This window comes from Vidua chalybeata, chromosome Z (genome assembly GCF_026979565.1).
Source record: "Vidua chalybeata isolate OUT-0048 chromosome Z, bVidCha1 merged haplotype, whole genome shotgun sequence".
Lineage (NCBI taxonomy): Eukaryota > Metazoa > Chordata > Aves > Passeriformes > Viduidae > Vidua > Vidua chalybeata.
In genome coordinates, this window is record NC_071570.1 from 63,212,880 (window position 1) to 63,226,244 (window position 13,365).

The following is a 13,365-nucleotide window of genomic DNA, read 5'->3' on the forward strand; positions in this document are numbered from 1 at the left end:
TTAACTTTTTTGGTGTAAAATACAGTTACAACTATTGAGTAATCCTCAGCCTATTTGCAAGTTCAGAACAGTATTGCAAGCTTAGATAATTTTATTTTGCTTTTTTAAAATAGGAAACACATATATCTTACTTTTGGCTGAAACTGTAGACACAAGTGTCATCTCTAGACCTGTTCGTTTCGGTTCAGTGTTGTTTAGACAGACAACAGTGTTTTCAGCATGACAGGCTGCCATTAGCACTGCCCAAGCAGCAGGGTTATCTAGAAAAGAATAGTCAAAGGGAATTCATGTCCATTCTAAATATGCTGATAGTTCACTTAGAATGGGATTTACCAGATAAAGTATAAAAGCATACCTATCAATGGAACCATACACTGTAAATACGATACCAACAATAAGAGAAGTATTTCAGCTCAAAACAAGGAAGGTGATAACTACTTGCTTCTAAATAGTAAGTAAGGTTCATCAGATTATAAAAGGAAGATGCTGTTCCTGAAGCCAACTAATATATTTTTCACAGATTGCTTAAGTGTGCTGAAGCTGACAATTTATTTTTAACTACACAGATTAATCTTAGCCTTCACTGAAGAGTTGTAACAAAACACAAAGTGGCAGACTCAGTCTGTTCTGCCCACCAGCATGAAAGTTACAGCAACAGGTGCCTACTTCCACTACCAGCTAACTCCTGTGTCAACTTCACCTTTAATTAGCCCTGTGAAGAATGCTTACTACTGTAAGAGCAATCTCTGTCCTGAATTGGACAGTGCTCAGTTAAAGGTTTTATTTATTTAAATTTTCATCCCTAAAATAATTAATTTTGCCAGCAAAATGAAACAAAGCTTGAAGATATAACAAAGCAAAATGTAAAGTATACTGCTTTTAAACAGCAGTCATATACTCCTATATCCTGTAGGAGAGCAATTGACATTTTTAACTTGCAAGCCAGCCTTCTGCAGCAGAGCAAAATGACTCTAGAAGCAGCAATGTTTTAGTATTTCACTATCAAGTACAAATTAGCAATTGAAAACTCCACCAGGCATGCACTTTGTATGATAAAGGAAGAAGACTATTTAGTAAGACAACCATAGAGTTCTCAATAGCTCATAATCCACACATTTTAACAGAACCTTTCTAAGCAAAAATCTCAAGGTAGATGAATAATTCTCTTCTGTCTGGTGTTGCATACTGAGGGAACATGTTTTTCAATTCTGTCTAGCATACTAAATAATAATTATATCTTTTCCTGTTGAGAGATTAAGAAATTGCTCATAGTTTAGAACAAGCCTTTAAAACTCAGTGATATTTTTCTTATTGTCTGGCTTAATTTCCATTCCACTAAATTTGGAACAAAACTGATAATTTCCACTCTAAGCATTTCCCCCAAAATATACATGGATAACCCTAAACAACAAATCAACCCAACAAAAGCGAATTTTACTTTAATCTCGTAATTTTTGCTTCTGGTGGATGAAAAGACAAACAATCACTACTGTGTTTGAGAACAAGAGTAACCTGGACAGAGATGGATGGCCTTCTGAATATTTTTCAGAGGGTTGTTTTTCTTATCTTCTAACATGTGACATCCTGCTACCAACTGATTAACTGCAATATTCAGCAGGACTTCCTATAAAACAGAACATAAGAGTTACTTAACACTTTAAGTGATCAGACAGAATTATTTTTAGGACTGTTTATGGAATTACAAAATCTGCATTTTAAGAAAGGCAAACCTTTCCATGGTTTACATCAAGTGTATATGCGACACTTCCTGCCACAGCTCCTCCCTGTAAGATAAAGAAAACAAACAATTGATTTAATTACATGGCTAATTAATTTAATGCAAAATATAATGCCATAATATTTTTATCCTTGTTATTCACAAGTATGAAATTTGCACAATGAGGCAACGTCCTTGCTTACAGTATGATCCTTTTATAAAAAATTAGCAAGAGACATTCCAGACTAGAGTTTATCCATATGATTAGTTTCTAACTTTACCCTTATATTGAAAAGGGTTTGTTTTCAGGTGTTATTTCTGTTTATATAATTAGCATAAATTAAGACAAGGAGTATTTATGTGGAGGAAAGCTAATAATAAGCAGAAAATTGGCAAGAAAACTCTCGCTAATGTGAAAAGTGAAGATGACTACATTAACCAAATTAAACACAGATTAATCTTAATATATATATTTATTTACATAAACACATCTCTAGAAAACTAAAGAAAAGAAATTATACATAGTATAGCCTTTTATTGTTAGCATAATTCTAGCAGATCTTTCCTCTAAGTTTACTTCAAGAACCATTACCTCATGAAAGATGCAAATAACAGTATATAAATTCAGTATGTAGCTGTGCATTGCTTTGAATGTAAGCCTTAAATTTTCATATTAAATGGGGAAAGTCCACACACTGAAGGGTGGGGTTTTTTTTTCAGTTAAGAAACAACACAGACTACTTGGAATGTAAACAGCACATGGGTATTACACTTTCTTTTGGCAATACACTTACTTTTGGCTTTCTGGATGCATACAGTGGAACTAGTTGAGACAGAAGAGACCAAAGGGCAGAGTTATCAGGGTAACTAGGGAAAGAAAAGGGTATTAGACTGTCTGGTTTAGATATGCACCTGGTCCTTCCAGGACTCAGTAGGCACTTGCTATAAATATCAAACAGAGCTTTTTCTATTAAGAATACAATTTAATGTATTAAAAGATATACATGGCTAAAAACAAACAACACAACATTGAAATTATACTGCTAGCTAAAGAAATAAAATGTTGAGCATGTATATCAATATTCAGTGGAAGAAAACAAACTTTTGGGCTACAGGTCTTGTCTTCATAGTATGAAGAACAATAAATTTTTGTTGTAGCTGGAGAAAAACAATTGCATGAAAATAATTTCCGAAAACACTTGGAGAGACTATGAGGTGTGCCTTCCTGGAAGGCTCAGAATGCTAAGGCTAATCAAATCAAATTTAAACACAGACATTTAGCTAATGGAATGAACAGCTTCAAAGGCTGCTAAATATTAAATAAAAACCCAAGGAACTTTTCTAGGCTGAAGGTTATGCTACACAGGATGAAAACTGCTTTCACAGAAGAGTAAACTAAATGACCTATCAAAAAAGCTCCCAAAACAAAATCAGAAAACAGTGAATAAACTATGAAACTTCTGCTATTGATTTTTGATTTCCTAAATAAGAAAGCAAGCTTGTCAGCTAAAGGTACAACTTTAGGTGAGGACTTCATCTTTCAAAATGAATTTTTGTTAAAAATTTTTTTTAGAATAATGATTCAAAGAAAGAGGTTTGCTTACTTTTCAATGCAATCAAAGCAATACTTTTACAAGGCAATTTAAAGCAAGACAAACTATATACCTGTGTATTGCTTTGGAGACTTCCCTCTGGATTGCCACATTTCTACCTTGTAATGCATAAACAGCAGATGCAATAAGACACCTCTCATAAATCCCATCATTCCCTTTTTCAAGCTTCAGTAATTCTTTAAGGGCTGCTGTTGCAAGTGTTGCATCCTGCTTTACCAATCCCAGTGTGCACAAAGCCTTCAGACTTTCTGTACTAGGTTCCTTTAATGAGCTGTTGAATCAGAGAGAAAGAGACAACTATTTTGGAGCACAAACTAAGCTTACTGATAACATGAGAGTTCTTGTTACTTCTGAGTCCTCTTGCTCCTATGTATCAGGAAAGGTATACAGAATTAACACTCTCTGTGGGATCCTGGATCAAGCTAGATCTATATTCTTGAAGACCAAGTGACACCTAATCAAGCTCTTAATAATTACTTTTGCCTTCAATAAAAGACAAGAATGTAAGCTTCTAATTCTATGGGTTTTTTTCAGTACCTAGTAAGAAAAAAATAAAAGCTTTTAATCAAACTTGAACAGCCAGCAAAATGACCCTTTGACAAGGAGGAAATGGTATTCTATCATACTAATTATCCAGACGTACTCACGGTTAAAAATCTCTTGTGCTAAGCTGGTTATGGGAAATGAAAAAAGAAGCTTCATGTTCAAGGTCCTACTTGGGCACTTAAAATCATCTAGCACAATCTCCAGTCAAGAGAGACATCTATTGCACCAGAATGTATAATTTTTGTTCCTACTAGTAAAATCCATCATGTCCATTTGTAGCACTGCTTCCAATTCAGAGCTAGACATATTCATTGTGATGTTTCTTTCCTAAGCCATTCACTACCCTTTTTTTTAAACACAAACATGTAACTTCATTAGAAACTCTCATTGTTCATGTTCATGACAAAAATAGAAGCCTGCACTGATTTCTAAAATGTAGGAAATACCAGCTTCCTAGCCAACTAACCATTAGAGTGTATTAGGTAATGGACCTTCGCTACATTAGTAACTTCAGGAGTCTGCTGTTCAGATGGGCGCTGCACTACCACTACTAGAGCTCTCTACTGACAGAGAGTTGCCCCTGGTGGGTGAGATAGTAACTCTTAACCTGGAGCTACTAAGGAGGCTAACAACGATGCACAGGCTATTAACCTCCACAGATCTGAAAAATAATAGGCATTCACCACTTAACTGCACAACTAATAGAGATCTGTTTCTTTTCATGGGAAAGCTACAGGATTTTCCTGGTCTACGTTGCTGGGAACACAGTCATTTCTGACTACTTAAACTGAAATTATTTTCACTGGTCATTCAGAGTTTGTATAGCTAAAGAACAAAAACATTGCCTAGTACTTAGGACAACTACAAAGTAAAATTATCTTAAAAGATAAAGTTTCTAAAACTTCAAGGATGTTGGACATCCAAACTGCTCAGCCCTTCCACTCAATACTGCTTTAAGAATGTGAAAGAGACAGATCATAAAACAAAACCAGACATATCATATGAATAAGTACACTGCATCAATTTCCACTTTTATGCTGCAATACATAAAGAAAATATCCACCTGAGTTCCCACAAAAAAAAAATTTGAGGATTCAATAGTACAATAAAATACCACATTCTGATTATTCCTCCACTCACCATTTAAACAGCAGTGTCTTTGCAGCATCCACTTTGTTCAGTTTATATTCTATTATTGCCAAGGCAGTCAGGATATGTGCTTTATCTTTTTCCGACTCAGCAACAGACAAGGCTTTTTCATAGGCTGGTAAAAATTCAAAACTCAGAATTGAGGCAGAGAAAAAACACAACCTTTGTAAGGTCTTTAGGATAGCACGATATTAGAACAGAGAGACACTTTTAGGTTCAGGTTCACTGTGTCTTCCCACCTCAATTCATAAGCAGAAGACAAAAATAAGTTGACCAAGACTTCAGAAGTAACTATGTTTGGAAACATCAGATTTACTGTTTAGAGCCTGGGAGCTGTTTAACACATAGCAAGTAGAAACAGATATGCAAAGCAACATTGGGATATTCAGAAAAAGACTGCAAGAACATGGTATAAATACTTCCCTGTGATAGTTCATTTACAAAACAGTAGTTCAGATGGGCACACTCATTCCAAATACAATATAAAATTATTTAAAACACTGAGCTGACTGTTCCTTTGTGAGCACACACACTTCTACACTGATCATAGCATATATCTTTTTATGAAGTTCCACATTTCAGAAGTGTGGAACATGACGGTACAATTATATTTACCACTATAGCTTAAGTGCTTTGAACAACACATTAATCTTCTATGGCAGAATCATAGAATAATTAAGGTTGGAAAGGACCTCTGGAGATCAACCCCTCTGCCACGGTAGGGCCACCTAAAGAATGTGACACAGGGAATGTGTTGAATGTCTCCAGAGGGAAGAAACTCCACAACCTCACTGTGTAGCCTGCTCCAGAGCCATCCTCGATGTAAAGAAGTTCTTCCTCATGTTGAGGTGGAGCTTGTGTTTTAGATGATGTCCATTACACCTTGCCTGGTTGATGGGCACCACTGCAAAGTGGCTAGCACCGTCCTCTTGACACCTGCTTTTGAGACATTTATATTGATGACATCACCTCTCAATCTTCTCTTCTCTAGACTACAACTGATTCTTCCAGAAAAACAATTTAATTTGAGAACAAGGGAGGCCCAGAGAAAAACAGCTTAATGGACAAGAAACACACACTTGAAGAAATTTACTTTTCCTTACTACATTTGAGCGATACTAGGACCCTACTAACAGCCTAATGATTTTCACAGAATTATAGAATAGGCTGAGTTGGAAGGGACCCACCAACATCATGAAGTACAACTGTGCAGGACATTTGAAGAATCACACCATGTGCCTAGACCATTGTCCAAAAGCTTCTTGATCTGAAGACAACATTGGTGCTGTGATGACTTCCCTGAAGAGCCTGTTCCAGTACTCAACCACCCTCTGGGTGAAAAATCTTTTCCTTATATTCAACCTAAACCTCCCCTGACTCAGCTTCAGGCCATTTCCTAGAGTCCTGTAAATGGTTGTGGGAGTGAAGAGATCAGTACTTGCCCCTTCACTTCCGCGTGAGGATGAAGACCATAATGAGGTCTCCTCTCAGTCTTCTCTTCTCCAGGCCAAACAAATCAAGTGACTTCAGCTGCTCCTTGTAAGGCTTCCCCTCCAGACCCTTCACCATCTCCACAGACCTCTTCTGGATGTTCTTTAACAGCTTAATGTCTTTCTTTTATTGTGGTGCCCAAAACTGCACATGGTATTCAAGATACTGAAATAGTTGTGGCATTTATACTTACACATTAGGACTGAAAGAGCAAAATCCTGGATGTCAGCTAGGTTGGTTAGACAAACAAATTTTGTTAAGATTAACCTCAAGAGAGGTGCTCCATAAAGCTCTGAATTTTACCTTTGATACTTTCTTCTAAGAGTCCTTTCTTGAAGTAAGCTAAGGCTAGCCCCACAATGCCATCGAACTCTGTTAGCGGTATTGATGTGTAAACTTCAATGGCCTCATCACACCGCCCAAGAGCACTGCGAAAAAAAACCCAGTCACTGGTAGGAAGGATACAGCAACAGCTGCCATAATTCAGACAAACTGTCCTTGAGGACCAGTGTCCTCTATTCCATACTAGTTTCAAGCAGACACCTAGAAAAGAGCAGTATTAGGACAACAATGTGCATTATTCCCCACCCTTTCCCTAGTATAGCAGTTACTCTGTCCAACTGTCTGTTGCATGAAGAACAATTGATAGGAAGAAGTCCTCCACATTGACACAACAGCTGTATATAAGGCAAGTGACTTAATGGTTAACAGTACAGGGGGAGAAAACAGCAAAGAAGAAACATGCGAAAGCAAATCAAGTTTTTTTTTTTTTTTGCAAAAAAGCAAATCATGCACGCACAGAAAGATTACAGCATTCTTGTTCTAAGACCACTGTGGAAAGAATAATACAGGATTGTGTTTATTAGAACTACTTATCAGTTACTAGAGATTTGATCTTGTGTAAGTTGCACACATGAAATAACACATATACAGCTTGGATGTGAGATTTCAGGAGTCTAAAGAGTTGCTTCTAAAATCTTCCCTGAAGTTAATGAATTATCACTTTGTCACAGATTAGAAGTTTCAGTGTCATGTACAAGAATATATGAGGTTTCCCTAGAGAGCTAACATATATTTAATTAGTAGACCTTGAGCTATCTCATATCAAAGAGAAATTTGAAAGTCTACATACTTATGTCCTGCATTCCCTCAGAACCAGAAGGCATCACAAAAGGAACTTAGAATTGTGAGGAGGACTACTGTAGAGGGGTACATCATCAGAAAGACCACACACACGTACACAACACCTCAACCTCACATGCTTCAGGTTGTGAAAGTCAATACAAATTCAAAGGGTAGGTAGAAGGGCTTTGGAACAAACCTTGAAGCAGCAATTTTATTCAGACCAAGCCTATTACATAGCTCAAGGGTCAAGATTGTAAAAAAAAAAAAAAAAAAAAAAAAATTCAAAAAAACCCCACAACTTATTGTGGAGACAATACAACAGCTACATTATATAGACTACATTAAGAAATGTTCCAAGCAAAGGATAAAGGAATCACTGATATGCTACAGTTTGTGAAGACATACAGCAATTTCTTCAAATATGATTTTTTTTTATTACATTACCAGTTTCTGGAGCAAATACGAAGTTCAGTCAAACCTGTCTACAGTTAGGAATAATGTTTAATAGATTATTTTTAGCAACCATCTTTCACCTTAAGCCTCACCATATTTTGTACCACTGCATTCACTACCTCCAAAGCTGAAGTTAGGGGCTCAGAAAGTCAACAGACACTTACCATAGTGACCTGCCATAGTTTTGCATTGCTGTATTGTATTTCTCAGTATCCTCTGAGTTTTTCAGCAGTGAAGCTGCCCTAAAATTAACCACAATGAATGTTACTTATCATCTGACTACAAGATGCATATTTTGAGAACAATTTTCAGAGAAAATGGACAACTGTTTTATACAAAAGCTTTTCTATGCTAATTAAACATAAACAGAGCCTATTTTACTGTTTTAATGCATCAACAAACATGTTCACCAAATAATGTTTCATTTGCCATCTTCCCCTCTTTGAAAAGAAGAGAAAAGGAGAAAAAAAACCCAAAACAAACCCAAAGGCCAACCACATCCATTAATTAGAGTGGGATAGAGAATAAAGCTGAAACCAAGCTTGCCTTCTTCAATTTCATTTAAATCCCACACAGTGAATAAGTTAATGTAATGGTAAGACAAACAAGTCTTAGGACATCTTTACTTTTCCAGTTCTGTGTTCTGCCTTTCCAAATTTGGCATAGAAACATCCACACACCCACCCCTACAATACACACTTAGTTGAAATCTACTGTTGAACAGAGAAAGTAAAGTTTATCTAAGGAAAAGAAAAACCCTTAGGTTTTTCAGCTGGTGCATGGAAAAGAAGTCAAGGAGCTTCTCTAAGCTTTCCAAGGGTGTACAGTTTACCTCTCATAGGCATAGGCTGCCTGCTGTTTTAGATGCAGATACTCATTCAAAAACCCAAACATAGTGAAAGCAGAAGCATCATCTGGATTTCTTTCTAGAAAATCAGAATTGACAATATAGGAAAACAAGATCAGTTAAGCTGTGAAAAAGCATTACAAAAACATTGCTACATCAAAGCTACAGTACATGCACTGAACACTTTGCCAAATACTTCTTTCAGCTGCTCACAAGAATAATTTTGACAGGCTTGCAGGCAAATATGGAAGAGATAGATGACCCAAAACAGGACATCAGGTTGGCTCAAAAATGTTTAAAATATTATGATGTAACATTAATACATAATGCACTCAGTATATTTTAAGTTTTTCAGCAGGCAGATTTTTTTTTAATGAAATGGGAAAGTATTCATCTTGCATTGACTCTATGAAAATGCTAGTAGAATCTTACACTTCATTCTTAATACACTCTGAAACAATTCTGTACAATGTGCTATAGCACAACCCTGCTTGAGTAGGGAGATAAGACTAAATGACCATTATGGTCCCTTCCAAGATTAGTAATTTTGTCATTTTTTAATTAATTGCTAAGGCACAAATTTGTCAGCTGTCAACTCATCTCAGACTAGTAACTTTTCTCCCCAAACTAGGAAGGAAGGCTCTCCGGAGTCCCCTTAAGAACAAGGCACAAAGAAATACAGTCTCACATTCATCTCATTTACTGTGAGATGTATTTTCTAGCTCTCAAATGTCAGCAACAGATTACTCAAATGATTTCTTTATGGGAATACTTGCAGACTAATGAAAATCTGCATTTGCTCTATCTGCTTTCCAGGCTAGACATATCCAATGGGGCGGCTGGCTTGGAATCATGCACCAAACCAGAGTCCATCGCCTGCTGAAGGTAAACAAAATCATATGCTTGAAAATATTGAGTTACACAACACACAGCAACAATCCTCTGACAAGCTTCACATCACAGAGACAGAGGATCTGGCTGTTATCTTCACTTATGCATACAGACACATGCAAAGGGAGTCTGAGTGCAAACACCCTATGAGAAGCATGACAAGGCTCTGGTCCCTATTTTAATTGGGCTTTAAAACAGCTAGAAGGAGTAAGCAGACAGAACCCACATCCATTTCATCATTGTGTGATAATGAAAATTGGCCACTGGTCTGCTTACCCTGTTTCAGTTAGTTTACAGCTAAAATGCCTCTCCCCACCTCAGCCAGATCTTTCTTGTCCAGAACTAGTACCTACTGTGTATTGATTCATTCTGAATGCATCTGTTAGGTGTGCAGGTTAGAAAGGTATTTAAATTACCTACCTGTGTATTTGCTCAAGACCACTTGGGCTGCTGGTATAGCATTCATTTGAACAATGTTGTACAGATACAGTACAGTGTTTCTGTTGGCTTTATCCTGCAGCGTTGAACATACCCAGTGGGCATAGCCTTTTGCTCCCTCAGCCTCAAAAAACAGACACCCCCCAAAATAGGAATCATTAAACCTGCTCAAGATACAGCAAAATAATTGCAGATTATAATAATATTAATTCTACATTTTAGGACAGAGTTTTGGCTAAAAATCTGCATCAGTATTAAGCAGAAGAATATACCAAACTGAATTACCCCACACATACTTTTAATTTGCCATCTAAGCAAAGCATATTCTTATGCTTTCATATAATGTGCTGCATCATAGAACACAGGGTCCTGGCAGTATCCTTGCTCTCTCCAGAAATATTTTATGCCTTTGATCTCTGTCCAATTCTGTGGAATGTGGAGAATGTTTCTTCATGACTTAAAGAGATGATTTCTTGAACCCTTGGGACTAAAGAATTTTATAAAGTAACTGCCTGCTATACAGTACCAGTGTAAGTCAGCAACAACATGGAAGATAGACAATCTCATCTGAAACATGACTGTAGCAGTTTCACTACTCAAGACATGCCTAAAAAAATATATATCTCCTAAGTAGAGAGGCTGGATATACAGAAACTTCAGAGCAATACAACTGTTACAACTGTTATGCACTTACATGCATACTGAGTTCAGTCGTATGCCTGAAGAGATCCATGGTATCATAGCTGCCTACAGTCTCTGCAATAAGAGCCTAGAGAGAAGCAAGAGTTGCTATGGTCAGGTACTTTAAAAATTATGACACTAACAAAAACCTTAGCTCATACTATGTCAGGCATATCTTAAGTATTCAACATGAACACACTTTCTTCTCATAGTCTACAAGTAAGATTGGTTTTAAAAACAAAATGAACACAAGAGGAACACAAGCAGCCTACACTGTATCAGTAATTTAAACTCTTTGGCTGCTGCTCTGCACTCTTCAGAACAAAGACTCGCGTGTATTAGAACAATTTATAACAACATCTGACAAGAGCTGAATTGCAGCATGTGTTGGCGCTAGTTCTTTCCTAGAATCCAGTTTTCAATTAGATATCATTAGCAGGTGAGCAGCATGGCATTATGAAATTCACCTATAATAATCATAAAAGTCAAAAGTATCTCAACTATTCACAGATGGCCTAGTTATCAGAAGGAGCACATCAACCTTCAGAGTCAGAGGAGGAAGATACTTCCCAGAAAATGAGAAGTGCTTTATCCCAGGTACGTTAGAAGCTTACTTATTCTAACAGTGGCATTAGAAAGAGGGACCGAGATGAGAGTTGGGTGGTGCCATATAATGAACTAGTGGTATAGCTGAAGCTAAAATAACTATCACCTTATAAAGACAGTGCTTTGTTGACAGTTGTCTATAAAAAGCCTCAGAGTTCAGTGTTTGTTTTGTTAACAGTTTGTTAGAGAACTCACAATACCAGCTAGAAAAACATCATATGAGTGCGTCTGATGAACACAGTAGCTTCCATTGTATTACCACTATAGAAACAAGGGAAGTAGAAGCTCCCTTTACTTAAAAAACAATTTTTAGGAGCATGAATAAGTGCCAGTAATTAGGCTGAAGTTGAAGTTCTTTGACAACTGGTTTTTGTGTGCAGTTTCATGATTTTTCATCATACCTGTCCAATCCAACACAACAGGTAAGAAGGTTCCAGAGACTGGGCTACCTTGAAGGCTTCATGAGCTTGCTGTAGAAGCAAAGATAACACTGCTGTTGAACTGCCTGGCATGGTAACAGAGCACTTCTGAGTACACACAGGTATTAACATGCAGTAGTATTAGAAGAGACTTAATGGACTGAATTAGGTCACTACTAAAACCATCTTCTGTACCACACAGAACAATGCATTGCCCAGAGAAATAAACCAGTTTAGTCTTAAAGAAAATGAAACAAAAATTAGAAAACTTCACAATATCAAAGTTCCCCTCCCTTATAAATATGCTTCCTTCCTAGCTAGAGAATTCAGAAGCTAAATGAACCCTTGGAATAATTTAAAAATCTGACTGTTGGAGGATCCAGTTTTGAAAATTCACTTTTTTTGTAATACAAAATTTTCAAAAGGATAAAACTGATTATCACCCACAAGTCATCTCCCTATGGCCTATGCTTAAGAGTTCCTCCCTCTATTTGGCACAAGGGGAACCAAGTCTCAGCATTAGCAGTCTTAGCAGTAAGCAGTCTGTACTATCAAGTTATTTTTCTTAAAAATAATTATGATCATCACATTTCCAATCAACAAAATTTCTGTAATACCAACCAGCAAATAGGACAGGATGTACTTTAACTGCATGAGAGCTCCAGACTTCACTTAATATGTATTCTAATTTTTTTCCAGAGAAACTCTGAAGATTGGAGTGTTACAGTAAATCATACATCTGCTGATAGCAGAAAGTAGGTATCTATGGGAACTCAAACACTGGGAGTTCAGTCCATGGCCTACAACTAGAAGTTCTTGGCCAAACCTGGCATGCCCTGGTTTGACTAACTGCTTCTCTGTCCTTCCATTAAGTTTTCATTCCAGCTGTTCGAAAGCAACTTTGCCAATTCAGCAGAAGTTCACAATTCACTTTAACCATAGCCCCCTGACCAAATTTTTAATTTATCTGTATTCCTCAAATCCCAATCTAATTTCTTTTGAAGGATGTATATTTTTTGAATTTGAAAGGGACATTTGAAACTGACACTCCTATCCCCATATACACCCTTAAAAAAAACAGAAAGGAAAATTATATTTGAGGATGGGAAATAGATTACCTCTATGTTTCCAGTTGCCAGATACAAAACCCCCAAGTTGGTCCAGGCAACAACATTCTAAACATAAAAAATAAAATTAAAACCTATATATTACTACACTCCTCAGAAATAGCAGTGCGCCTGGGGAAATGTCTTAAATGCCCACTTGAAACAGATGGCAGCTGTCTACAAGCACTTACAATTTGCTCAGCTTGAACAGATTTGATGAACGAATGTTGTGCAAGAGCATAATTCCCAATAGCTGGGGGGAGAAAGCAAAATGGAGACCTAA

The 13,365-nt window shown here is 36.9% G+C and overlaps 1 protein-coding gene across 3 annotated transcripts in view; it reads right to left on the reverse strand.

Moving 5' to 3' along the window:
* Positions 1-13,365, reverse strand: part of SKIC3 (SKI3 subunit of superkiller complex) — a 47,572-nt gene that overhangs the window by 10,974 nt on the left and 23,233 nt on the right. For all 3 annotated transcript variants that reach the window (XM_053968750.1, XM_053968749.1, XM_053968748.1), the window contains 14 exons: positions 13,274-13,335; positions 13,095-13,151; positions 11,959-12,027; positions 10,965-11,039; positions 10,253-10,394; positions 8,927-9,020; positions 8,259-8,336; positions 6,820-6,944; positions 5,017-5,140; positions 3,383-3,601; positions 2,512-2,584; positions 1,731-1,784; positions 1,513-1,624; positions 132-260 (listed from right to left, as the gene is read on the reverse strand). In XM_053968750.1, coding sequence (XP_053824725.1) covers positions 132-260; positions 1,513-1,624; positions 1,731-1,784; positions 2,512-2,584; positions 3,383-3,601; positions 5,017-5,140; positions 6,820-6,944; positions 8,259-8,336; positions 8,927-9,020; positions 10,253-10,394; positions 10,965-11,039; positions 11,959-12,027; positions 13,095-13,151; positions 13,274-13,335 — 1,413 coding nt within the window. The remainder of the gene's footprint in view (positions 1-131; positions 261-1,512; positions 1,625-1,730; positions 1,785-2,511; positions 2,585-3,382; positions 3,602-5,016; positions 5,141-6,819; positions 6,945-8,258; positions 8,337-8,926; positions 9,021-10,252; positions 10,395-10,964; positions 11,040-11,958; positions 12,028-13,094; positions 13,152-13,273; positions 13,336-13,365) is intronic.